Here is a 27,172-nt window from a genome sequence, read left to right on the forward strand (position 1 = left end):
TATGGATTGGGATTAGGTGACCATTAAGGCGGTTTAAACAAACATTAATAAACTCAATGAATCTTCCTCAGCTGGCTGCAACAACACTTGTGAGACATCAATAGATAACCACCCACTGTGGAGGGGGGACATAAAAGTGGAGGAAAGTTGCCTCTATTTGGTACAAGATTTTACTTAAAAGTGGATCCGAGGTGAACTTTTACTCATTGCATAATTGTGTTCCTTTCCTATTGTTTATAGGGCATTCCTCAAGCCAAATACTTTTTTTGTTTTTGTTTTAATACTCTAATTCCCTATAAACTAAATAAACCACGCCCCTTGGCAGTAGCAACGGCTCATGGGAGCTCAGTCTGGGCAGGAGGAGGAGGAGGTGTTACTAGCCATTGATTTCAGAGGGAGGAGGGGGGATTAGGTTTTTTTCACAGTATGAGTGCTGATGGTGCAGATACACCTGCCTCTGTGTAATGTTTACAAACAACATGGCTGCTGTCATTGTATCACAGGAAGAAATAATCATTTTCTATTAAAGCTGTTTGCAGCTAGATTTGCTGCGTAAACGATCTAAACTTTAGATAAGATATATAGACAAGTTACTTGTTATAGTTCGTTTTTCACCTCGGATCCGCTTTAAGGCTCATTCACACTAGTCAGTGAGTTGAAATGCATGAAAATGCATGACTAAAAAAAGTACTGCATGCTGCGTTTTTTAATCGGAATAAAAAATTGGATTGTATAAAAAAAAATCGGAATCGCATGTAGCGTGCAAGAGGCCTGAATGGGTTTGTGAGTTGCTGTGCATTTTCATGAGTTTTATGTAACTCCAGGCGAGTTCAAATGCACTGCACAGCAACTTACTGTTGTAGTGTGAATGTATAATAATTAGCAAGTGTCTCTGCTTCCCCTGTCTCTGTCTCCGTGCGTTTGCGCTACTGAGCATGTGCAGCACGGACAGCCGTTGGGACAGGAGAAGGACGGGGCCAGGTGGCCGGGCGGGCGTGTGCTGACATGTGGCATGCACGCTGACATGCGACGGTCACAGGGGGGAGGGGGGTTGGGAGACAGACCTAGTGCCTGTTATATTAACGGGCTTAGGTCTACTAGTGATAAAGTGAGAGTCTATGTTCCCATGAAAAGTGTAGACTATGTGCAGTGCGTCAAAACTCACTGCAACTCACATAGGGCTCGATTCAATATAGCGTGATAACTGCTATCATCGTTTCACGTGAAACACACACCTGATCGCGTGCAAACCTTCGTTTATCACGCAAAGTAACGCTGTTCGCGTGAAAACCTTTGCACGCGGCAGATTGTGTTATAACTACTGTGATAGCAGTTATCACGCTGTATTGAATCAAGCCCATAGTGTGAGTGAGCCCTTAATAGTTATAAAGTCTTACTTTCCTATGTGACCCGGTGTCCATTGCATGCCTGCAGATCTTGCTATGCAGTCTGGTACAAATTTTCACTCATTTGAGATGTTTGTTGCTTGTATAATTCCTGACAAGCTATTTGGGAAGTAATCACATCTCTGTTTAGAAGCAGTAATATTCTGCACATAAACAAAATATGATTTTCTGAAACATTTTCCTCACACATTTGTTCCAGTTTATATGTGACATTTTTATGCAAGCTATTTTGGGCATTTATTTTGTCTGTACTTCCTTTTGTTAGCATATGAGTAAACACGCTGGTTATACATGACATTTAAAACACAGAAAGGTAATCCATTGTAAATATGTCTTAAGGTAGCCATACACAATTTAAATGTTTTTTTGTTTTTTTTCAAATCTGATTCATTTTTCTGCTTGATTGAATAAACAGAACAATCTAACCAATATGCCATACCCTTATGATCGTTTTTTCCAATAATATTAAAGGGAATAAATCACATGGGGCTTCTTGCATCCTGTTCCCACAATGCCGGTCCCAGTCCCAGCGGCCAGCAGCGGCGACCCCGGCAAAGCTGGACTTTTGCCGCATGCGCGGCCCCGTGCCGTGTGCACCCTGATCGCGCTTCCGCGGCCAGAAGCCCTCTGCGCATGCACAGTAGTGAAGTTCAAGTACTGCGCATACGCAGAATGCTCCATGGGAGCTCGATGAGGAGGCGTGTGGCCAGTCAGCTTGGAGGGGTTGCCGCTGCTGCTAGAGGGACTTGGATCGGTGTCGTGGGCACAGGAAGACTCCAGGGGGCTGCAAGAAGCACCAGGTAAGCTAAAATCATTTTTTAAATTTAGCTTAAGATTCTCTTTAAAGAGAATCTGTATTGTTAAAATCACACAAAAGTAAACATACCAGTGTGTTAGGAAACATCTCCTATTACCCTCTGTCACAATTTCGCCGCTCCCCGCCGCATTAAAAGTAGTCAAAAACAGTTTTAAAAAGTTTGTTTGTAAACAAACAAAATGGCCACCAAAACAGGAACTAGGTTGATGTACAGTATGTCCACACATAGAAAATACATCCATACACAATCAGGCTGTGTACAGCCTTCCTTTTGAATCTCAAGAGATCATTTGTCTGTTTCTTTTCCCCTCCATCTCACTGAAGAGTTACAAGCTGATTGTTTGTTTACTCTTGCAGACAGCTCTGCCCGGTTGTCTGTAATTCTGCAGTGTGTGACTCATCAGTATGTGAACAGAGGATTTATCCAGCTTGTAAAAGATAAGAGAGCAGAGAAAAGCTGGCTAATGTAAATAACACACACACACAGGGGAGTGTGCATAGAGGGGGCATGCATAGCAGATCACACTGAAGAGTTGGCAGCCTTCCAGACACAGGATGACAAGTCCGACAGGGAAAAGATAAGCTGATTTATTACAGAGATGGTGATAGTATGAAGTGCTGCAGTAAGCTAGAGCACATTATAATAGGTTTAGGAACCTGTAGGATGGTAGAAAACACAATGACATTTTTGTTACAGAGTCCCTTTAAACAAATGACTGAAAAAAAACTTTCAGTTTTTATATTTTAGTATCTGTTCACATCCGATTTATAGGAAAAAAAATCCTAAATATCATTTTTTTTTCTCAATCGAAAAAGTTTATTTTTTATTTCTTATACAATCAATCATTTATGTTTTTTTAAATAACTGGAAAATTGATCACTTTCATTATATCGTGTACCTTATATGTTAATATGTGAAATGAGAGCGATTTACCCAGGTAATGATTTTCTAGATACATTATATAACAGAATGATAGTCTTTGGTGTGTATTCTGGGATGTCTTGCTGACCCATGCATTTACATTGATCTCTTTCTATTTTCTTGTTTATTGATGAACAACATTAGCCACAAGTGCTCTTAGGCTTAGCTTGGACCACAAATATAGCCGGCATTAGAAAGAATGTAAGGTAAAAGAATGCATGTCCTGCTGTGACTGCAGGAATAGGAAGCTGTTGGCCTTTCTGTACACCTGAAGTGGGAGGCATATCGCGGCTGCCATATTTATTGCCATCTAGACAATACTAGTTGCCCGGCATTCCTGCTGATCTCTTTGGCTGTATACATGCTTGTTTAGCGTCTATGGCTAAAAGTATTATGCTGGGAACACACAATGCAACTTTCCATCCAATTGATGGGAATTGGCCGAATATTTCCTGTATGTCCAATCCATTTCCGACCAAGAAAATAATCGATTGTGCAAAGTTTAGACATGTACACACGGTGCAAATTCCTGTCCATTCACCCATCGATTGTACGGGAAATAGCATTGTGTGTTCCCAGCATTAGAGGCAGAGGCTCAGAAGGACAGCCAGGCAGTTTATATAGTTTAAAAGGAAATGTATATGGCAGCCTCCATATCCCTCTTACTTCAAGCATGCTTTAAATCTGACTCAGCAGGTAAGGGTTTTGTGTTACATTGGCCAGTCTTGCAGCCGTGCAGTTTGTGCACAGCTCTAGTAACAGCTATCTACTATGAGACACATTAACTTAATTTGAATAGGTCTGTTCACTTCATGGATGTTGGGGAGATTGGTATAAAGTGGATTTACAAATGACTAACTCTTTAGTAAGATCAATGCTCAGCTCAATAAAAAAAATTGTTTTGGCTAGTGTGAAAAGGGAGCAGAACCTCTTTCAATACTGTAATGCTGTCTTTGCCCCCATATTGGAGAGTGCCTTTCACTTCCTGTCCCTGTAGAAAGTAGACGAGAGACCCCAACAAATTAAATCTTTGTTGTCGAGAATCAGAACTTCGGTCAGAATCAGAACTTCTTTAGATTTGTATTACCATTCCTCATATCCTGTTCCTGGGACTGCAAGGGGTTAAATGCAAGCTATGGAGGTCCTTGGGGCAGGAACAGAAGGGAAATGCACACAGTTGTAGAGACCAAAACAGTCTAAAATATTTTTCCCTCTGGTTAGGCTTTAATCAGGATGAATGAATTATTAATCTACCAGACGAGGAGGGGTGTCTTCTACCATGAAAACAAGCTGTTACTTCTACCTGTAGATCTGGCCAGGGGCTCCTGTTCTTCATTCTGAGCGGATCGTTCAGAAACAGCCTTATCAGTCTGCAGACAGACTGTACACACGCACTACTGTCGGGAGAACGACCGCCCAGCGGGAGGGTCTGACGGACCCGTCGTTCCCTTTAGTAGTGCGTGTGTACGCACCTTTATTGCCTGCATTGCAGTGCTTGCTCCTTGTGGATGTGTTAATCATGCATTCCTGCTGACATCTCTTGTAGCAAAGGCCATAGAGATTACCAAGACAGAATCATCTGACCAGAGCCTGAAATCCCACAGTCTATTCAAGTATCTGGATTTTTAAAAAGATCATCTTCAGAAAACGTAATTTTACTTGTATTTTATGAATAAGCTCAACTTTGTTGATATTCTGTTTTTCCCAAAAATCTTTCTTTGCTCATGATTATTTAGCATTATCATTCACATGAACAGTGACTACTACATTGTCACCCTGCGGGAATAGAACACTAGAGAGGTGGTACATGGCATTTTTCTGTAGCGATGACTATATGGTGTTATGAATGCTTGTATTAAGATCATTAACCATGTATTATATGTCTGTAGTAAGGTATCTGTTCACAATGGGCATTTTCCATGTGTGCTGTGTATGATGCACACATATTCTCCTCATTCAGAGAATAACAGCAGATAGCGAAATATGAATGCGTTTAAAGCAAGTTACACAATCCTTTAATATAATAACACTGAAAGTAGCTAGCCATGTCATGTGGGTGTAACACTGAGCAAAGAAGGAAAAAATGAGTGTAGATTTTAAAAAAAAATATCATTATTGAGGTTACCAGAGTGAGTCATTAACGTGGTATAATTTAAGCCATATGCAAAAAACACTTTACAATGTAATCCATCAGTTGTCCTGGTCACTTAGGATAAAATTAAAGCAGATCTGGTTGTTGTTAGGCTTACAGACACGTCACATGTCCCTTCTGAGCCACAGATGATTTACAGTTTTTACTGAAGCTCTTAAAGTGTAGCAATTACCATTCTTGCTGCTTAAATATGTCTGTAATAGAAGTGGCGGTTGTTTAGAGGGAGCTGTCTTATCCACCCTCTCCTCCCTGCTTATGGCTTGTATGATCATACTTCCCCACTACCCAGCATGGCCGATTGTCCCATAGAAAAAGATTTCATTCTAAGACTGCATTTTAAACAGCAGCTGTGGCAATCTGATGTAAAAACTTCTTTGTAGAGCTGCAAAACAAACAGAAGTAGCAACCCTTTGAACTTTCCAGCTCTAAAATGCTATAATCAGTCTTTTCCCAGACAGAAAAAAGCAATTTGGTTTGTATTTAATTTTTAATGAACCAGACTGAATTTGACAAGCTGTTCGACAGCTTGTCAAATTCAGTCGTCAAATTCAAGCTGTTCGATATGCATAACACCTTACTGTATAGGACAATGTAAAGGGTTTTCAGACAATTTCTCGGTTGGGCTAGTACTATATGTACCTATGTTTATCTCATGTCACTGCAGGTATGCTTTAAGTGTATGACTGATAAATGAAAAGGCTCACTGGATGATAGAGTACTATACTCCTTTAACAAAACAGTATAATTTATGACACAAAACATCTTTCACTATTACTGTTGTGATAGAGAAGGACTTTTAAAATTTAAAGGTCAGTCTCTGTGGGCAGCTAGCAACTCCAGTGAAAATAATGTAATAAAAAAGTGCTTCGTTTTTACAATAATTATGTATAAATGATTGAGTCAGTGTTTTGCTCATTGTAAAATCTTACCTCTCCCTGATTTACATTTATCACATGGAGACATTTTTACTGCTGGCAGGTGATGTAACTGGAAGGAGATGCTGCTTGATTTTTTGGCAGCTGGAAACAGTTGTTATTTCCCACAATGCAACAAGGCTCCCACAGTGTAATGTCAGGACCTCAGAGCTGTGAGGCGCTGACATCACATGTGGGAGGGGTTTCACCACAAAATCAGCCATACAGAGAGCCCCCTGATGATCTGTTTGAGAAAAGGAATAGTTTTCTCATGGGAAAGGGGGTATCAGCTACTGATTGGGATGAATTTTAATTCTTGGTAACGGTTTCTCTTTAAATAATTCTGCACCAAGCATCACTATGCAGGGACACGCCTCATTCCTTCCAATATCCACTTTCCCATCCCATTACTCCCTTCCTATGGCTAGAAAGTATAATGTTAAATGATACCTTTTTATTGGCTAACTGAGCAGATTATAATTACAAGCTTCATCAAGCATGGTTTTACGCAGAGACCTGAAAGCTGTCTTTGAAAGCTTATAATTGTAGCTATTCAGTTAGCCAATAAAAGGTATCATTTAACTACATCTTCTTGCTTGTACCCATGGCTAGCAACAAAAAACAGCATTCCATAGCCTTTTCTTAACTAGTCATCAATAAAAAATTGTAAGGCATGTCCCCAGTGGCATTAAACAGAATAAAAGGTAGAATGTTACAGGCTGCTTTGGGCAGCAAGAACAATTCTTCATACTGAGAATATGATATACAAGGTCAAATCAAACTACACAAAGCAAAGGAGCAATCTAACAGTACAAGCCAAAGGCAACGCAAGGGACAGTGGGCAGGGGCGTAACAATAGACCCTGCAAGGGATGCAGCTGCAGTGGGGCCCAGAAGCCACAGAGGGCCCTGTCCTGAGAGACTGACATCTAAGGGCACAGAGAGAAGAAAAACTTGCTGCTTTCTGCACAGTTGATCTAATGGCTTCACCTGCTCAGCCACTGATGAGGAATGCTGGATTAAAGACATCTTAATCAGAATCAGAATTTATTTCGCCAAGTACAACGGTGGATTGTACCCGGAATTAGTTTTGGCGCATACAGGGTCGTTGATGAAAATAGCATACAGTTAAGCATGGTACATACGTAGACATGGGACAAGCATACATAGGACAACATTAACAGCTTGTGCGTACAATGAAACAGAGCATCGTATACAGTGAAGCATGGTACATACATATAGACAATAAAAGCATAAAAAAACAAAAACAAAAAGCATTACAGCATACACGTACAGTTAACGTAATACAAGCAAAGCAATTACATACACTGATAGCAGGAACAGAAAAAGAGTGGGACAGGAGGAGCAGCCTGAGAGCTGATATGAGCGCTGCCATTTTCGGCACTGGACGCTACACAGCGACACGCTCCCAACAAGACAGGTGCAACCGATTGTCCACGTAAAGTAGAGAGAAAGCAGAAGCAGCGGGGCATCATGATGGAGGCGGACAGCAGAGTTCACTCGAGCCAGGTTGCCCGAGGAGTAGCGCTTCTAGTTACAAGTCTGCACGGCTGGGTACTGAGGGCGCAGACACACTGGGGGCCCTGTGGTGCCAGGGGGGCACTTTTGCCGGGCAGCAGTGGTGGACGTGGGGCCAGGGGCCACCCCGGGCTGGGCGGCAGTGGTGGACATGAGGCCGGGGGGCATCTCGGCTGGGCAGCAATTGGTGGACATAGGGCCTGGGGCACCCCGCTGGGCAGCAGTGGTGGTGGACAGGCCAGGGCCCAGCAGGAGAGGCCAGGGGCAGCATACCTCATCTGTGGCTGCAACAGGCCCTCCTTAATGATACTGTATGAAAACATCTTCTGTGAGATAACCTGTTGAATTGGTGCCTATGTCCAAAATTGGCAAACCTCACCTAGACGCATCATACCATATGGCAGGTGGTGAAGGGTTCATAAACTATCCTAATATTAATAATTCTATATAATAATTTACAAGTGTCCCTGCGTCCTGTCGGTGTGTCAGTGCTTTTGCACTACTGCTCTTGTCAAGCACTGACAGCCGTTGGGACAAGACGCAGAGGAGGCCGGCCGGCCGAGCGGGCGGACGGGTGCGCGTGGCGGGTGCAGGCAGTGGGCGGGTGCGCGCGCACTGACTGGCGTTGGTGGAGGCGTGATGAGACCTAGAGTCTGTTTTTAAACGGGCTTAGGTCAACTAGTAAATAATAATGTGCTATTGCACTTTTTGTTGTTACATTGAAACTTTTTTTGTAAATTATTGCAGGCTGCCCTGTATTTTCTAAAGAAACTTATTGTTACTAGCTATTGCTATAATCTTTTATTTATAACATGTTAACCTATTATATTGCGCAATACAGTAACTGGACATACTTATCAATTACATACTATGGCATGGGAGGAGAAGAGGACAATGCCCAATAGAACTTATAAACGAAGAGGTGGTCAGAACATAGTTAACTGCAGGTAGGGGAAATAGAATTGTGGGTAATTGGAGATTGAGAGCAGCTTGTCTGGGTTGCCAGGTTGGTCTATTGCAATACTGATATCACCAAGGATCAGAGTGGGAAAGTCACATGAGGTAATGTGTTGAAGGCAAGTGGCACAGTTGAGCAGAAACTGGAAGACAGGGCAAGTAATCCAGTAGCAGCACCTATGAAGAGAAGAGGATGAAAAGACAGCTAGCATTTACTTCTTATTAAAAGAAGGGGTGAATGGTGCAGTGAGAAGAGCAATAGACTCACATAACCACCTGTCTTGTCACCAAGTGTGAGTAGAAAAAGTGGAGTAAGAGGATGAAAGCCAGTTTTATGTAGTGTGGGCACATGGCTGAAATGGAACAACACTAATTACGGTAAGCTTTCAGCAGCCTTCACTTTGATCTGATATGATCTATAAGAGGATTGCACATTTCTGAAAATTAAATTGCAGATAATTTTCAGTAAACCCAGACTAGGCTTGCAGGATTACTTATGTTCTCTAGTTTTCATGAGATCCCAATAACCTTAGTAAATGTCTATACTGAGCAAAGCAAATATGAAACTGATTGTCATGTTTATTACCTTTATAACCTATATACATGCATAGCTTTATGAGTAGAATAGATGTAATACAAGTCTTGTCTGAATGAGATGTTTTACAGGCCCTGGAGGGACTAGAGCTAGATTGGGGCATATTACAGTTACCTGCTCATTATGCAATAACCTGGTTCCAATGTTCTTACAAAGATAAATCACTTCCTAGCAAACACTATTGCGTGCCTACTGACAGCAACAATGGGAAACGCTATAAATTGTTTGGTGTTATTTTTATGTCTTAATATCAGATGTATTCCAGATGGAATCAGCAGAAACCTAAGTAGTAGTGTAAACCCAGATGGCTTGAATACTTCCCTTAGGCAAGTTATTTTATGAATGAAGGGATAACTGAATAATGTGATGCCTACTGGCCAGGTGTGCCTAATCCTGTGTCAGGAACAAATCACATAACTGCCTTCTTTATTTCCAGATGAGATACTACATGAAATATTGTCCAGAGACAGTATACTGTAGTACAGTCACCAATATGTGAGTTCACATCTTTGGGAGTTACAGTTTCATCTCAAGGCATCTGTTCTCCAACATGGAGATCCAACAGCTTACAGAGACACAGATACATACACAATGGTGTTTCTTGAAATATTTAGTAAAGAGTTTGGTTGTGTTTACACTAGTGGAACCATTGTTTGTTGGCATTTAAAGTATTTTGCTATTGTTTGTTGCAGCTGGTGAAGTGCCAGGGGAATGCAAGCCTTTGTGTTTTGTTGTATTTTTCGCTGTAATTGTCTACCAAAAACCTAAAAAATTACTTATAAATGGCAAAGGGGTTTTTTGTACACATGCTGCCAAGCTGAAGCTATGCCTGGATGCTGGTGTGAATTGTCCCACTGAAATATATGGGAATCTTTGTATGCTGAGAAGCTTAAAAAATGCTTCCTCTAAATGTCAGTGTGAACTGGACCTTATTGTTAATCATATGTTTATATTGCGTTTGGATGGCATTTTTGTGCATTTTTAAGCACAGCTCTGAAGCCAATTAGAAACGAAAACTTCAAATGAGTGAGGTAGCATACGGTTTAAATATGTGTGTATCAGTATTGGTCTGCTAGTATAAGGAGAAGAGTTCTGTGTGGTTTGGTGGAGTACACACATGCGATTATTGTGGCCCATCAGGGCACAGGAGCTGATTCCTCAGGTGACAAATCGGGGACCGAAGCTGTACAGACGCATCATTAGTCTTGAAGCTAGTGATGAATTTTGTAGCTATGGAAGGTGGCAGAATGGCAATGATTGGCATGATGGAGGGTGGTGGTGGTACAAACAACAATGCAATCAGGCATACTTGTGCATCAGGTCGTTAAGGACACAATATGTTGTCAACCATATTTTGCATACAATTTATAAAGGCGAGTAATTGTCAGCTGAATCGGTCATTATCTAATGCAGTATGTGTATGTACTGTGAGGTACAGAGCAGATGCCTGCATGTTTCGGGTATGGATGTGGAAGAAAAGGTCCTGGATATTGACTACTGTTGCACATTGGCAACAACACGATCGTGCAGATTTATTTGGGATCCAGGACTGGCGTGTATTGGGAGAAAGGTGGGCCTTGCATGCCACTCCTCCAAGTCCAGGCCTGAGTCAGGCAGAGAGAGGGTTATCTGGCTTACCTGCATCATTTGCATAAGAGGCTGCATCCCTCAGTATGCATTGGGCTATGTGTGGAGCAAGGAGGCTCCTGAAAGGCAGTGCAGCCGAAGCTGCTGATGCTGAAGTGCTGGAGGGACTTGGATTCCAGTACTTGTAATCCAGGAGAAGCCAGGACTACCATTAAGCCCATGGCAGGGTGTCACTGAAGATCCAGTGTGGCTGTTGAGAGTACACAGGGGTAGTATGCAGTACCCCGGAAGATAACCCGAGTGCAGGGTTGGCACAGAAGCAGAGTGCTGTACCTACAGTGTGATTGCTGTGTGAGGTATTTTCGTTGCTGTCTGGACATTGTTTTGACTGACTAATAAAGCTGTATTGTTTTATTTTAACCCTAAAAAGACTCACTGGCTGGTATATTGTCACCCTTGATGTTATAATCTCCTCTACCGATATGAGCTAAACACTAGAACTTCCCCCCCGAATATCACAGCACCTTTACTCAGCAGCTACTAAAGGCTTGTCATAAAGACTTAAAAAGGAATCAGGTGTTGTCACTGGGTTCAGTCCTTAACCCCCCTAGCGGTATTGTCGATCTAGGCTCGGGGTGAAAAAAAACAAAACATACTGCTAGTGGTAATCCCATGCCTGGGCCTGGGTCAGGGTTACTACTGGGTGGGTTGCTGCAGAGCGTGCAGCAAAGTGGCATCATCTCCCTGGGATCCAGACAGTCTCCTCCGTGTCCACCAAGGCTCTTGATCTCTCGTGTGAGAGCGCCATCTGTCACATGACGATAGGATAGGATAGAACGTGTCCCAGAGGACAGGAGGAAGAAATAAAGTACTGGATCCCGGAGAGATTAGTTCTGTGCGATTGCTGCTTGAACTGTGTGTGTGTGTATGTGTGGGTCTCTCTGGCCTGTGATTCAGGGCTGTGGAGTCGGTACAAAAATCCACCAACTCCGATTCCTCAGGTTAGGATTCCACCAACTCCTCGACTCCGACTCCTCTAATTTGCATATTACAATTTTGTTGATTGGAAGTATGTAACATGAAATGCATCTCTTAACTGCCAACGCTTAGGAATTTTAAAAGACAACTGAAGTGAGAGGGATATGGAGGCTGCCATATTTATTCCCTTTTTAATAATACCAGTTACCTGGCTAGCAGGCTGATCTTCTGCCTCTAATACTTTTAGTCATAGACTAAAACTAGTCCATGGTAAGAGTACTTGTAGAAGGTACAGACAGGAACAAAGAACATCTATTAGGCCCTAGGAAATGTAACTGTGGGTACATGTAAGAGTGACGTGCAGGTACTCTTCAGGGGAATGAGGGGATTCTTCCTCTATTACACATTCTTCATGCACAGTTTGAACATGGATCAGGCCCTAGGCAATGTAACTGTGGGTACATGTAAGAGTGATGTGCAGGTACTATGCAGGAGAATGAGGCTATTCTTCCTCTATTTCACATTCTTCATGTACAATCTGAACCAGGTTTATGGGTGATAGACAAGACCTCTGTGTTCAACAGTGGTCCTCAAACTAAGGCCCGCGGGCCGAATGTGGCCCCCTGAGGCTTTTTTACTGGCCCCCCCAAACCCAAAATGTATTACTTATAGATGTGGTCAGCTACATCTTTAAATATTGGTGGTCCACATATGGAATAGCAGTGCTGGCACCACCCATCCACATGGAAGCAAGAAAGCAGTAATTTGCTGGTTACCAATCAAATTCCACATCAGGTGACACTGCTGTCCAATTGGACTGCAGGTTGTCACCTGGGTATGCTTCACTGTCTGGCCCGCAAACATTTTTACATTATTTTATGTACAGGTATACTCTGGCCCCCTAGCAGTCTGAAGTATGTTGACCCGGCCCTCGACCCAAAACGTTTGGAGACCCCTGGTGTTCAATGTGCACAACAGAGTAGAGTATAGTACTACTGTGTAACAAAGTAAACCTGAGACAAAAGAAATTAAAGTTTTATACATACACGGGGCTTCTTCCAGCCCCCTTCAGGCTAATCAGTCCCTCGCTGTCCTCCTCCGCTACCTGGATCTTCTGCTATGGGTCCAGGTACTTGAGCCAGTCGGGGATAGTGCGCATGCACATACTCTGCCACTGGGAGCGTACTACACCTGCGCAGCACTATTGCGTAGGTGCAAAATGCTCCTGGCTGTGGGAGCAGCACGTGGCCGGACTGCGCTGACTGGCTGAATTACCGGGACTCATTGCAGAAGATCCAGGTGGTGGAGGTGGATAGCAAGGGACTGATTATCCTGAAGGGGGCTGGAGGAAGCCCCAGGTATGTATAAAACTTTTCTTTTCATCCGTCTCAGTTACCCTTTAATTTGTAGTCACCAAACCAAATTTGAACAACATATCAAATTATTTGATTTCATGAGCAAAGGGAGTGCCTACATTTGCATAAATCAGCATCAATGCAGAATTATTTCCATCTCATTGACCATCTCTATTAGTGACACGGCTACACATCAGGCTTTATACTTACAGCATAGATGTTATTTAGATGTTATTTAGTGTAAATCTATATCTATATATATCTATATATATATATATATATATATATATATATATATGAGATTCCTGTGTACATATCATATTTACAATCACAATCAGATATGTATATCTGACTTTAAAAATGCGGGGACTGCTTTATTGAAGCAGCACAAGTAACTATTTTGTGTTTGGTTTATTTCATTTTTTTGGACTAAGCAGAGCTATTACTGTATATATAAATTATTTATGATGACTATATCTGAGAAATTGAACATTTTATCATATTTTCAATTTTAATTGCAGTTTAAATTCAGTCGGAGTCGGTGCACTTTTTCCCGACTCCGACTCCAGGTACCCAAAAATTGCTCTGGCTCCACGAATCCGACACTGACTGAGTCCACAGCCCTGATGTGATTAGTGCTGAATTTTAGGGTCTAAAACTGGATCCTAGACCCTAAAATCCAGAACTAATCATACCGCCAAGTTGATAATCCAGCAACTAGACTAGCCAATGACAAATGCAATGTAATACATGGGGAGTTAAGTAGACATTTCCACTAATTGTTTCATTTTTTTGGTGGCCATTGCTTGCTTTGATGAGCTTCTGCTAACAGTGTACTTGACTGGATGTGTTGAAATCAACACAGAGACGTTTCACTGATCATTTTCACTGCTCACTTGCACTTATCCATTCAACCTCCATGAAACAGATCACACTGTTCAGCCAGGAGTCACACAGCATGTCTGCACAGTGCTTCTTCCTAAACGCTGCCCAGAACAATGACTAATGTACACTTTAGGTAACAGTTATTTAAAATATACATGTTGCCTTACTGTTTGTCATTTACTGCCAGACATAAAACTGAGGAACTTAGCTGTTCAACTACTGTACCTTGCTGATGTTGTTAGGATGTTTGGCTCTTTCCAGTCAGCATTTTCTGCCATTGGCTTGTCTTAATTAAAGATCAGGGTATGTTACCTGCAAATTAAAACTTTAAAACCTTATGTGTTTATGTTTTTTGTAGATCATTTATCGAGCTATGTCACCTCCTTATTCAGCTGTGGATCCTTACAGTAAAGAAGCACAATACAAACTGAAGATCACTAATCTCCGTGTTCAGCTGCTAAAGCAACAGCTGTGTCCATGCCACAACAAGGACTCAGACATCAAACCGCAGTCTTTAGCCCACTATGCTGTTTACGATTTCATAGTAAAGGGAAGCTGCTTTTGCAATGGACATGCAGATCACTGCGTTCCAGTTGATGGGTTTCGACAAGTCCGGACAACCAGCAAACTCCAGGTGGTGAGTATAAAATTATTACACAATACTTTTCATTGCTAAATATAAATGTTGTTTATAAAGCTTGTGCAGGAAAGTGTGATCTGTGAAATAACTGGCTGGCACAGATGTATGTTCATATCATTGCAGGCTATGGGGGTGATTTACTAAACATGGGCATCAGTGAACATTCTTCATTTTCTTTCCTATAACACTTGTACCCCTTAAGGTGGTCATACACTTATATATTTGCACCAGATTCGACCATCAGATAGATTTTGGTCAGATGCCTGTCAAGTTAAATCTGACAGGAATCTATCTGATGTGTGCCACACACTAGGAACAGATTTCCAATACATTTCAGAATTAAATCTATTGGCAATCGATCTAAATGCACCATTAGATTGACCATTAGATCCAATGCAACTCTATGGGCCATCGATTTGCTGCCAGCAGCAGATTGACCCAGATTTTCCATCCTGTCAGATAGATCAATTTGATCAAAATCAACCACACATCGATTGATAGATTTTATAGAATCGATTTCCATATAATCGATTTTCCATAGAATCGATCAATTGATTGATGGCTGAAATCAACCAGTGTATGGGCCCCTTTAGTGTTCTTTTTTTGTCATATCCTACTAGAACATTATTACATAGATTGTAAGCCTTTGGCAGGGTCCTACTAGTGTACTCTACATGATTGTGTGCTCCTTTTCTATGACCGCCTCGTATTACTGGGCCTACCTAACCAGCCCAAAATCACATGATAATGTATTCTGTACCATTTTTGCCTTGTATGGGTAATGTAAAGTGGCTGGATAGTGTAATGGTTAAGGGCTCTGCCTCTGACACAGGAGACCAGGGTTCGAATCTCGGCTCTGCCTGTTCAGTAAACCAGCACCTATTCAGTAGGAGACCTTAGGCAAGTCTCCCTAACACTGCTACTGCCTATAGAGCGCGTCCTAGTGGCTGCAGCTCTGGCGCTTTGAGTCCGCCAGGAGAAAAGCGCGATATAAGTGTTTATCTTTGTATAGCTTTGTTCTATGTTGTAAAACCTTGTTACGTCCGTCATCCTTAGCATCATTGTATATATTTCTTGTCCAGCGCTGCGTAATATGGTAGCGGTTTATAAATAAAATAAATAATAATAGATGCACACAGTGGTTTGCAAAAGTATTCGGCTCCCTTGAAATTTTCCACGTTTTGTCATATTACTGCCATGTGAAAGACCAATACAAAGTGGTGTACATGTGAGAAGTGGAACGAAAATCATACATGATTCCAAATATTTTTTACAAATAAATAACTGCAAAGTGGGGTGTGCGTAATTATTCAGCCCCCTTTGGTCTGAGTTCAGTCAGTTGCCCATAGACATTGCCTGATGAGTGCTAATGACTAAATAGAGTGCAACTGTGTGTAATCTAATGTCAGTACAAATACAGTGGCTCTGGGACAGCCTCCGAGGTTGTCTAAGAGAATACTGGGAGAAACAACAACATGAAGTCCAAAGAACACACCAGACAGGTCAGGGATAAAGTTATTGAGAAATTTAAAGCAGGCTTAGGCTACAAAAAGATTTCCAAAGCCTTGAACATCCCACGGAGCACTGTTCAAGCGATCATTCAGAAATGCAAGGAGTATGGCACAACTGTAAACCTACCAAGACAAGGCTGTCCACCTAAACTCACAGGCCGAACAAGGAGAGCGCTGATCAGAAATGCAGTCAAGAGGCCCATGGTGACTCTGGACGAGCTGCAGAGATCTACACCTCAGGTGGGGGAATCTGTCCATAGGACAACTATTAGTCTTGCACTTCACAAAGTTGGCCTTTATGGAAGAGTGGCAAGAAGAAAGGCATTGTTAACAGAAAAGCATACTAAGTCCCATTTGCAGTTTGCCACAAGCCATGTGGGGGACACAGCAAACATGTGGAAGAAGGTGCTCTGGTCAGATGAGACCAAAATGAAACTTTTTGGCCAAAATGCAAATCGCTATGTGTGGCGGAAAATTAACACTGCACATCACTCTGAACACACCATCCCCACAGTCAAATATGGTGGTGGCAGCATGATTATCTGTGGGTGCTGCTCTTCAGCAGGGACAGGGAAGCTGGTCAGAGTTGATAGGAAGATGGATGGAGCCAAATACAGGGCAATCTTGGAAGAAAACCTCTTGGAGTCTGCAAAAGACTTGCGACTGGGGCGGAGGTTCACCTTCCAGCAGGACAATGACCCTAAACATAAAGCCAGGGCAACAATGAAATAATTAAAAAAAAACATATCCATGTGTTAGAATGGCCCAGTCAAAGTCCAGATCTAAATCCAATTGAGAATCTGTGGCAAGATCTGAAAACTGCTGTTCACACACTGTCCATCTAATCTGACTGAGCTGGAGCTGTTTTGCAAAGAAGAATGGGCAAGGATTTCAGTCTATAGATGTGCAAAGCTGGTAGAGACATACCCTAAAAGACTGGCAGCTGTAATTGCAGCAAAAGGTGGTTCTACAAAGTATTGACTCAGGGGGCTGAATAATTACGCACACCCCACTTTGCAGTTATTTTTTTTTCTTTATGTTTGGAATCATGTATGATTTTCATTCCACTTCTCATGTGTACAACACTTTGTATTGGTCTTTCACATGGAATTCCAATAAAATTGATTCATGTTTGTGGCAGTAATATGGCAAAATGTGGAAAACTTCAAGGGGGCCGAATACTTTTGCAAACCACTGTAATAAGGATTCAGATTATCCCAAAGGAAAACAAGGAACCTGACCCTAATTACAAGGATTTACAGTGTGAAAAAACATCAAAAATTATATTATTTCACATTATTTCTGCAACATCTAATAAAAATGATTGATCTTTACTATACAATCAATATTTATACTGTAAAAAAATAATATTTCAAATAAGTATATGGGCAAACTTTTACCAATACACCATAAATAGTACATCCTCCTCAATGCCTGATGTACATTTCACGGCCACACTGCCACTTCCTCAGAGGCTGAACAAGAAATTCACAATTATTATTTATTGGATTTATATAGCACAAACATATTTGGCAGCTCTGGACAATAAATAAAGTTACAGACAATGATTATATGGGTGACAGACAACACAATGCCAGATCATAGACTGGGAGTAGTAGTACCAATATCATGTTTTGTATAACTAGATATTGGGAGAACCTTGATAGGTTATATTATTTTTCTGTTCTCATATCAGTCCTTCTCTTTCCATAAGTAGAAATGTGTATCAGGTTGGATATGTGTATGTGGAAGCAGGCAGAGTGAAGAGTGCTCACCTGTTGTTGTTGGCTTTAGCTGTATTGTATATTAAATACTGTGTATCTGAAATCTTTAAAGGGGAACTAAAGTAAGAGGTATACGGAGGCTGCCATATTTATTTCCTTTTAATCAATACCAGTTGCCTGGCAGCCCTGCTGGTGTATTTCTCTGCAGTAGTATCTGAATAACACCAGAAACAAGCATGCAGCTAGTCTTGTCAGATCTGACTTTAAAGTCTGAAACACCTGATCTGCTGCATGCTTGTTCAGGGGCTATGGCTAATAGTATTAGAGGCAGAGGATCAGCAGGGCTGCCAGGCAACTGGTATTGATTAAAAGGAAATAAATATGGCAGCCTCTATATACCTCTTACTTCAGTTCCCCTTTAAGCTGCTGAGCATGGAGCATGAAAACGTGAGTTTTGAGGGTTCGTTTAAAGGAGGGGGCGAGTCTGATGGCTGGTGGGAGCGAGTTCCAGAAATTGGGGGCATCCCTAGTGTAGTCTTGCAGTCGCATGTGGGAGTGAGAAGTGCACGGTGTGTACAGGTGCAGGTCGTTGGAGGATCGGAGGGGAAGGAGGGTATGTGCCTGTGGATGATAACAGAGATATACCAATTTGTAGACCTAGCACAGAATTTTGAACTTGATCCTGAAGCAGATGGGGAGCCACTGGAGGGATTTACAAACAGCAGTTGTGGAGGCGCCACAATGGGAGGAGTTGATCAGTCTGGCTGCTGCATTCATTACGGGTTGAGGGAGGAGTGATGCGGTTTAAAGAGACTTGCAATTGTGAAGTCAGGAAATGATGAGGGCATGAATGAGGAGTTTGGTGGTGTCAGGGGACAGGAATGAGTGCATCCTTGAGATGTTGCGGAGGTGGAAGTTTCAGGAATGGGTAATGATTTAGACGTGGGGTGCAAAGGAGAGGGGTGAGTCCAGGGTGATACATAGGCAGCGGGCTTGGGGAGCAGAGCTGATGCTTGTGCTGTCGATTGTGATATGCATATCTGGATGAGGTGCAGCTGGGCGGAGCTGCCATATCAGGAGCTCAGTTTGAGGGAAGGGGTCCATGAGGACCCAAAGAAACATAGAGATGCATTTTCTCCATGGACTGTCTGTTCGGATGGCAGAGTGACGTGAGCCTGGAGACATAGACCCTATGATAGATGCAAAAAGGACACAATAGGTGCCCCCCATATAGATAGCTAGGCATAGGTGCCCCCTATATAGTGCCCCTACATATAGATAGCTATGTATAGGTGCCCCCCATATATAGGTAGCTAGGCATAGGTTCCCCCAATATAGATAGCTAGGCATAGGTCCCCCCATATAGATAGCTAGGCATAGGTTCCCCACCATATCGATAGCTAGGCATAGATGCCCCATATAGCTAGGCATAGGTGCCCCCCATATAGATAGCTAGGCATAGGTTCCCCCAATATAGCTAGCTAGGCATAGGTCCCCCCATATAGATAGCTAGGCATATGTGCCCCTCATATAGATAGCTAGGCACAGGTGCCCCCTATATATATATATATATATATATAGCTAGGCATAAGTGCCCCCCACATATAGATAGCTATGTATAGGTGTCCCCCACATAGATAGCTAGGCATAGGTGCCCCCCCACATATAGATAGCTAGGTATACGTGCCTCCCATAAAGATACTTAGGCATAGGTGCCTGCCATATAGATGGTTAGGCATAGATGCCCCCCCCCCCTCCCTCCACCAGCCGCCACTCTCCTCCACCCCCCTTCACTGACCCTGCATGCCCAGAGGAGCATGCAGCACTGAGACATCTGATAGCGGCGACCAGCAGTGGAGAGGAGAGTGGAGGGTAACGGCGTGTATACAGGAAAAGCACTTCCTGTATACAAGTCCTTACCCACCGCTCTCCTCTCCACTGCGGATCGCCGCTAATCAGATGTCTCAGTGCTGCAAGCCACCGGGGACCGGATAACAATAATATTTATATAGCGCTTTTCTCCCTGGGGACTCAAAGCGCAACATATTGAGGAGAGCGGTGGACAAAGAGGAAGGAGGGCTGGGGAGGAAGGAGGTGGGCAGGACGCGTCTCTCCCTTTGCCTCTCCCTATTGGCTGTGTGCTGCTCTGCATAGGGCAGCAGAGCAGCACAATCAGACGGTACGCCGGCGCTGCATAGTCAGCATCTGGCATACTATTTTAAAATGCCGACGCGATCTACCCAGCAGTCCTTTGTAATCTACTGGTAGATCGCGATCGACGCATTGGGCAGCCCTGCTCTATGGTCCTCCCGTGCATCTGTCTCCTCCGAGCTGTGGCCAGGAGCACGGTGTCCGGTGTATGGGACCTGTACCTTGCACAGGTTTAGGCGGGTCCTAGACCCTATGTGCCTCCAGCGTCATTACGCATTTCGGCGCTTCATGCCTTAGTCAGATCTGATCTGATGAAGGCGTGAAGTGCCAAAACGCATAATCTTGTAAGTACAACTTGTATTGTGATGAATAAAACTATTTAAGGTAATTTCAGGGTGATCAGAACTATAGTGCTAATTTTGTTCTGGACCACATAATAACAATAACTTGGCACCCCTCTGCTGCACATTGTAAGCCTGTGAAATGAATTGCGATGATTAATGTTTAAAGTAGTTGAGTGTTTATCTGAATGCTGAGGTGTGGATCTCCAGCTGCTTACTGTCTGCACATGAAATCATGTTTGTTTCCTGGCTTTCAAATGATTGTTACAAGCTTGCATAGAAAACCTCGCGTGACAGTCGTATAGTAGAATGAAGCATGTGGTTGGTCCGAGACACATAATACCTGGCCATTTGTGCTGAAATGTAATTATTGGTATTATTCTGTGCTGATGACACGCGTGGGATTGATGAAGTGATACGCAGAGGTGTCATGTGGATTTATTCAAACACTGAACAGAGCTTTGATCCTGAATAATCTGATATTAGCAGCTGTATCCAGTTTCAAAAACCATGTGTGCCCAAAAATGAAACCTTCTCTCTGACACACATTAAACGTTCGCTATTCACACAAGAAATCTAAAACCATTTAAAATATATTAGCTCAGCCTCTGTGGTTCCCCACAGCAGCTCCATTTGTAATTGAATCTTTAATTCACTAGTATACAGTTTGACTTTATGGCATTTTCTGCTTTAAACCAAGTATTGTGACCTTTGTAAGTACAGCTTCAAGAACTACTATAAAAGCACCAGGATCATTCAAATTCTTGCAGAGCATTACATTGTGGGATAAGATAGATGAGATAATAAAACGTTTTATGAAGACAGGTGTCTGCAATTCTTTTCTGACCTGCACTACAGAAGACAGTAAATATCTTGCTAAATCACCATTTAGTATTGCAAGCAGCAGATTATCAGCGTGTGTGTGACTGTGAAGGTACCTGCCTGCTCCATGCACCGAATACGTTTCTGATCCTGTTACATAAAAAAACCTCTGACAAAAGGACTCCTCATCTCCTGTATGCACGGATACTTCAAGCTAACATGATGGAGGTGGTGCTGTAATGCTGGATCAGCACAAAATTTTGTGTGATGCAGTCCAGGTGGTTGTGAGAGTGGGAGGAGTCAAGACAGCATGGTCTGTTATACTCACCGCTCCATGTTCTGGTCCCTGTTCCGCCTGTCTGTATGTGTGCTCATGCAGCTACCTGCACTCTCTAGATGAGTGCTGGAGGTGTAGGCCTGGGTGCACATTCACATGTGCATGACCCAGCAGGAACTGCACCAAGGCCAATAACTTCACCCCTCACCCAGTGCTGATTGAACTGTGGGCTCTAGTGAGAGTAATCTACTTCTCTTGAGCCTTGCTCCGCCAGTTCTGAACTTTTTTTATGATCCAGTTTTACACTAGTGTATTGCGTGACCCTGTTTTGCCGCAGGTTAACGTTACGCCAATGAAATTGTATGGGGCATTTCATACCTGGTGCCGTGAAATGCTATCTGCCGGAAGTCACAAACAGCACGTTGTTTGGCGTTGCACAGCAATTTGCAGTGAACTGAAGCTATGTACAGTGGGTTGCAAAGGTATTCGGCCCCCTTGAAGTTTTCCACATTTTGTCATATTACTGCCACAAACATGAATCAATTTTATTGGAATTCCACATGAAAGACCAACACAAAGTGGTGTACACATGAGAAGTGGAATGAAAATCATACATGATTCCAAACATTTTTTACAAATAAATAACTGCAAAGTGGTGTGTGCATAATTATTCGGCCTCCTTTGATCTGAGTGCAGTCAGTTGCCTATAGATATTGCCTGATGAGTGCTAATGACTAAATAGAGTGCACCTGTGTGTAATCTAATGTCAGTACAAATACAGCTGCTCTGTGAGGGCCTCAGAGTTTGTCTAAGAGAATATTGGGAGCAACAACACCGTGAAGTCCAAAGAACACACAAGACAGGTCAGGGATCAAGTTATTGAGAAATTTAAAGTAGGCTTAGGCTACAAAAAGATTTCCAAAGCCTTGAACATCCCACGGAGCACTGTTCAAGCGATCATTCAGAAATGGAAGGAGTATGGCACAACTGTACGCCTACCAAGACAAGGCCATCCACCTAAACTCACAGGCCGAACAAGGAGAGCGCTGATCAGAAATGCAGTCAAGAGGCCCATGGTGACTCTGGACGAGCTGCAGAGATCTACAGCTCAGGTGGGAGACTCTGTCCATAGGACAACTATTAGTCATGCACTCACTGTACAAAGTTGGCCTTTATAGAAGAGTGGCAAGAAGAAAGGCATTGTTAAAAGAAAGCATAAGAAGTCCCGTTTGCAGTTTGTCACAAGCCATGTGGGGGACACAGCAACCATGTGGAAGAAGGTGCTCTGGTCAGATGAGACCAAAATGCAACTTTTTGGCCAAAATGCAAAAAGCTATATGTGGCAGAAAACTAACACTGCACATCACTCTGAACACACCATCCCCACTGTCAAATATGGTGGTGGCAGCATCATGCTCGGGGGGTGCATCTCTTCAGCAGGGACAGGGAAGCTGGTCAGAGTTGATGGGAAGATGGATGGAGCCACATACAGGGCAAGACTTGAGACTGGGCGGAGGTTCACCTTTTAGCAGGACAATGACCCTAAACATAAAGCCAGGGCAACAATGGAATGGTTTAAAACAAAACATATCTATGTGTTACAATGGCCCAGTCAAAGTCCAGATCTAAATCCAATCGAGAATCTGTGGCAAGGTCTGAAAACTGCTGTTCACAAACGCTGTCCATCTAATCTGACTGAGCTGGAGCTGTTTTGCAAAGAAGAATGATCAAGGATTTCAGTCTCTAGATGTGCAAAGCTGGTAGAGACATACCCTAAAAGACTGGCAGCTGTAATTGCAGCAAAAGGTGGTTCTACAAAGTATTGACTCTGGGGGCCGAATAATTACGCACACCCCACTTTGCAGTTATTTATCTGTAAAAAATGTTTGGAATGATGTATGATTTTCGATTCACTTCTCACATGTACACCACTTTGTATTGGTCTTTCACATGAAATTTCAATAAAATTGATGCATGTTTGTGACAAAATGTGGAAAACTTCAAGGGGGCTGAATACTTTTGCAACCCACTGTAAGTCTAAGACGACGCAGGGTTTTTTACATTTTCGGCGTACACGTTGCAGCGTGCATGCGCAGAAGCTTATTTTTTTTGATACAATTCTGTGCAGTTCAAATTTCGGCCACAGGAAGTGAGCCCTAGAGAGCCTCACTTCCTGCTTGGCCTGCAGCCAGAAGGGAGATTACTGTGCATTGCTGCGGTAATCCCCAAAGGCTATTTTTAGCGATCATCGCACCATAATGCTGCTACAACGCCGGTTTCCAGTGTGAAACCGGCCTCAATCTGTGCTCCTTGTAATGATTTCAGCCTTTGACCTCATTTACTGCTTTTTGCCTGTCCCTGACCTTGGCTTGTGACCTGACCTTGAAATCATTGCTTCCTGCCCTTGACCTTGTCAGATGAGTTTGTCAGATCTCTCCTGAGAACATCTGCAATACATTATAACTACATTACTGATCTGGGATATCTGTGACTCAATTGCCACATTTAATATATATGAATGTTCTTTAAGCCTTCACCCTTCAGCAGTTGTGATATTTCACAGCTATGAACAATACATGCAAGTTCCTGTCTGATCAACTGTAGTTGCATCCAAGATTAAAAAAAAAGTGAGAGGAATGGCATTTCCCTTCAACGCAAAGGAATGTCATGTGAACAGGAGAATGATTTGGTACCAAGCTCTCAAGGAACTTCCATTCCTAAGTGGTCATTGAATAAATGAGTTCTTACAAGGTTCAGCAAATATAAAGTCTCTCACAGAAGCTGTTAAACTGAGACACTCAACAGAAGTGTTGTTGCTTGGGAAAAATTGCCTGAATGTCACATATTTGATTCAGGAATGCTTACAACAAACAGTTATATTCCCTGGAAAATGTGATTTTCTATCCCATAATGCTGCTGCAGCCATTCGGTGATGAGGGCAAGCAGTAACAACAAAAACAACCGAAGGTGCTCTCATAGACTCAGGAATCCATGTTAGTTTTGACATCCATCTAGATCAGTGATGGCTAACCTTGGCTCTCCAGCTGTGGTGAAACTACAAGTCCCATGAGGCATTACAGTACTCTGACAGCTCTAAGCATAACTCGGGAAGGCAGAGGCATGAAGGTACTTTTGTCACAGCTGGAGTGCCAAGTAGCCATCACTGATCTAGATGGACATCTTGGAAAACCTGATTTATGTCCCCACCCAAAGTTTTTTTAATACCAGCCACGTTATAATTACCGGCTATTAGGGTCCATTCTCCAGATTAGGTGTTTTTGTAGCTATCATTTTTATGGGTGTCAAGATCATGATGACTTTGTGGGTCACCAAGGAAAGTGGTGTGAACTTTGGTGTGCTCCATTAAACCTTTGTTGGGGGACCGCACAATATGCAGTAATGCCACTGTACTGCTCTATAGCTTAAAATGACAGCAGAGATGATGTACAGAGAGGAAAGGGAGAGGATTGGCCCAGCAGAAAATAAAGTTAGACAAATCAATTTTTGGGGGTTGATTCAATCAATCTGATAAAATCTGTGGGAAATCTACTGCCTCCAATATACAGTATACGATTCATCAACTTTCTATCACATTGGACAGTTTACCTATCAAAACTGTGGCCAGATTTTGGAAAATCTCTGCGATTGGGACAGTATTCATTAGTTGTTCACTGCATTGATTAGTACTGTTTTAGCAGTACAATCAATGCTGGATACGTTTCTGTAGAAATCTAATAAAAGATCAAGTGTCTAATGTGGTGAAGCTAGCTATGCATTCATAGATTGCTACCTGATGGGACAAATGATTGATTCCTCTCTGAGGAGAATTGATTCATAAAGGAAAGCAAAAGTGAGGAAACCCGGATAAGGTAAAAATGGCACAGGAGGAGCGCCGATAAAAATAGTCCCGCCATAGACGGCAGTTATCGGGTGCTATAATTATCATTCATTGCTGCTAATTGTGGTTATTACTATTGCGGTGGAGGGTGGGGGTAGATTATGGGTTAAGGTTAGGCATGGGAGTGGTTATGTTTAGGCATGGGGGGTTTAACATTAGGCATCGGGTGGGGTGGTTAAGGTTAGGCAGTACCAGTCGGTGGGGAGGGGTCTTAGGGTTAGGTAGAGGGAGGGTTCTGTGTGAGAGTAGGCTTAGGTTATAGTAAAATACAGCTAAAGATCACCAATATTTTACTACAGGAAGTAAGTAGTAGAATATTAGTAATGTTACCTGTATTCTACTAGCGGCAGTTTCCGGCACTATTTTTACCGGAAGCCATTTTTATAGCTATGCGATTAAACTGCATACATGGACTTTCATCACCCGGTCACTCTGGCGCAGGGTGACCAAATAACGGCTCACCCTGCTGCCGCTCAAATTGTGGGTGCTGCTAATTACTATTTCCCCTCAGAGTCGTGGCAGATCAGAGGGAGAATTAATTTGGGGTCCGGCGATCACCGGCACATGGACTACACTGCTGCGAACCATAGACATAAAAAACATTATGTCTATGGTGGCACCCAGGTCAGGCGCAGCGCGGGGAAGAGCATGCGCCAAAATAACCTGCTTCAGATTAAACCTCCCAGAGCAAGGTGTGTGTATGAAAAAAGAAGCACACTTCCTGATAACCTTTACAAAGGTTTAACTGCTAATAATATTTGGCAGGCTGGTAATCGCATGTATGTCAGTGAAATTACACTCTAAGCTGAACTCAAAAGTTCAAGGATCAGTTTTTACCATCACATGTAAATATCTTACTTGACAACTTGTTATGAGGCTGTAGCATTCTATAGGGATTATCCCAGAGATCAGAAATCATACATTAATGGAGTACGTCGTTTGTATCTAAGCTGTCACATATCTGAGGTTGAATCCTGTCAGCATGACTCACTGGTACTACACTACGGGATTTGCCTTTTCTTTCATGTAATCTTCAAAGCGCAGAAAATGCATTCATTTTGAATATTTGTATGCCTCTTTTTTCAATGTTCCATTTGGTTTGTTTTATATTAAGCATAACAGTAACAGTTTTCAGCAGATACTGTATCAAACATACTGACTGGGTCTGGAAAGGCTTCTGAGGCTTCTCAGGATAAACAGTGTGAGAGTGTGGCAGGGAAGCCTGCAGAAGTGTATTGAATGACAGTTGTATTGGTGTAAAGCGAGAACTCTCTGCAGAGACATGCTGCTGCTGAGCGATAGGCCTCGACATCATTCAGTCCCATGCCAGCTAGCATTCCATGTTTTACAGAGAAATGCAGGTAATGTCAAAATATTTTCCTTTTTTAAAAGACAAGAATGCCTGCTCAATATTATGAAATCTACCATATGTCAAAGATTACACAGAAATACTGTACGGTAACAGTATCAATGGTGATATACTGTATCCTTCAGCTGCCATCAGTCATAAGATATGATAATCGCTAACATGTACTGTATGTATACAGTTACACACGGATATGTGAAATCCAATGCATATTTTTACTTCACTGTCAATCTTATTTAAATAGGGATTTTTAGACATTCTCAAAGTACGGTATATTTCTCCCACTTGTGCAATGGTGTGGTCCCCAGTGTGAGTTTTGCATTGGACCCCCTCAGC

The 27,172-nt window shown here is 42.6% G+C and overlaps 1 protein-coding gene across 1 annotated transcript in view; it reads left to right on the forward strand.

Moving 5' to 3' along the window:
- The window catches only part of NTN4 (netrin 4), a 166,299-nt gene that overhangs the window by 73,077 nt on the left and 66,050 nt on the right, over positions 1–27,172 (forward strand). The window contains exon 3 of the mRNA XM_068276785.1: positions 14,465–14,743. Coding sequence (XP_068132886.1) covers positions 14,465–14,743 — 279 coding nt within the window. The remainder of the gene's footprint in view (positions 1–14,464; positions 14,744–27,172) is intronic.

This window comes from Hyperolius riggenbachi, chromosome 3 (genome assembly GCF_040937935.1).
Source record: "Hyperolius riggenbachi isolate aHypRig1 chromosome 3, aHypRig1.pri, whole genome shotgun sequence".
NCBI classification, from domain to species: Eukaryota; Metazoa; Chordata; class Amphibia; order Anura; family Hyperoliidae; genus Hyperolius; species Hyperolius riggenbachi.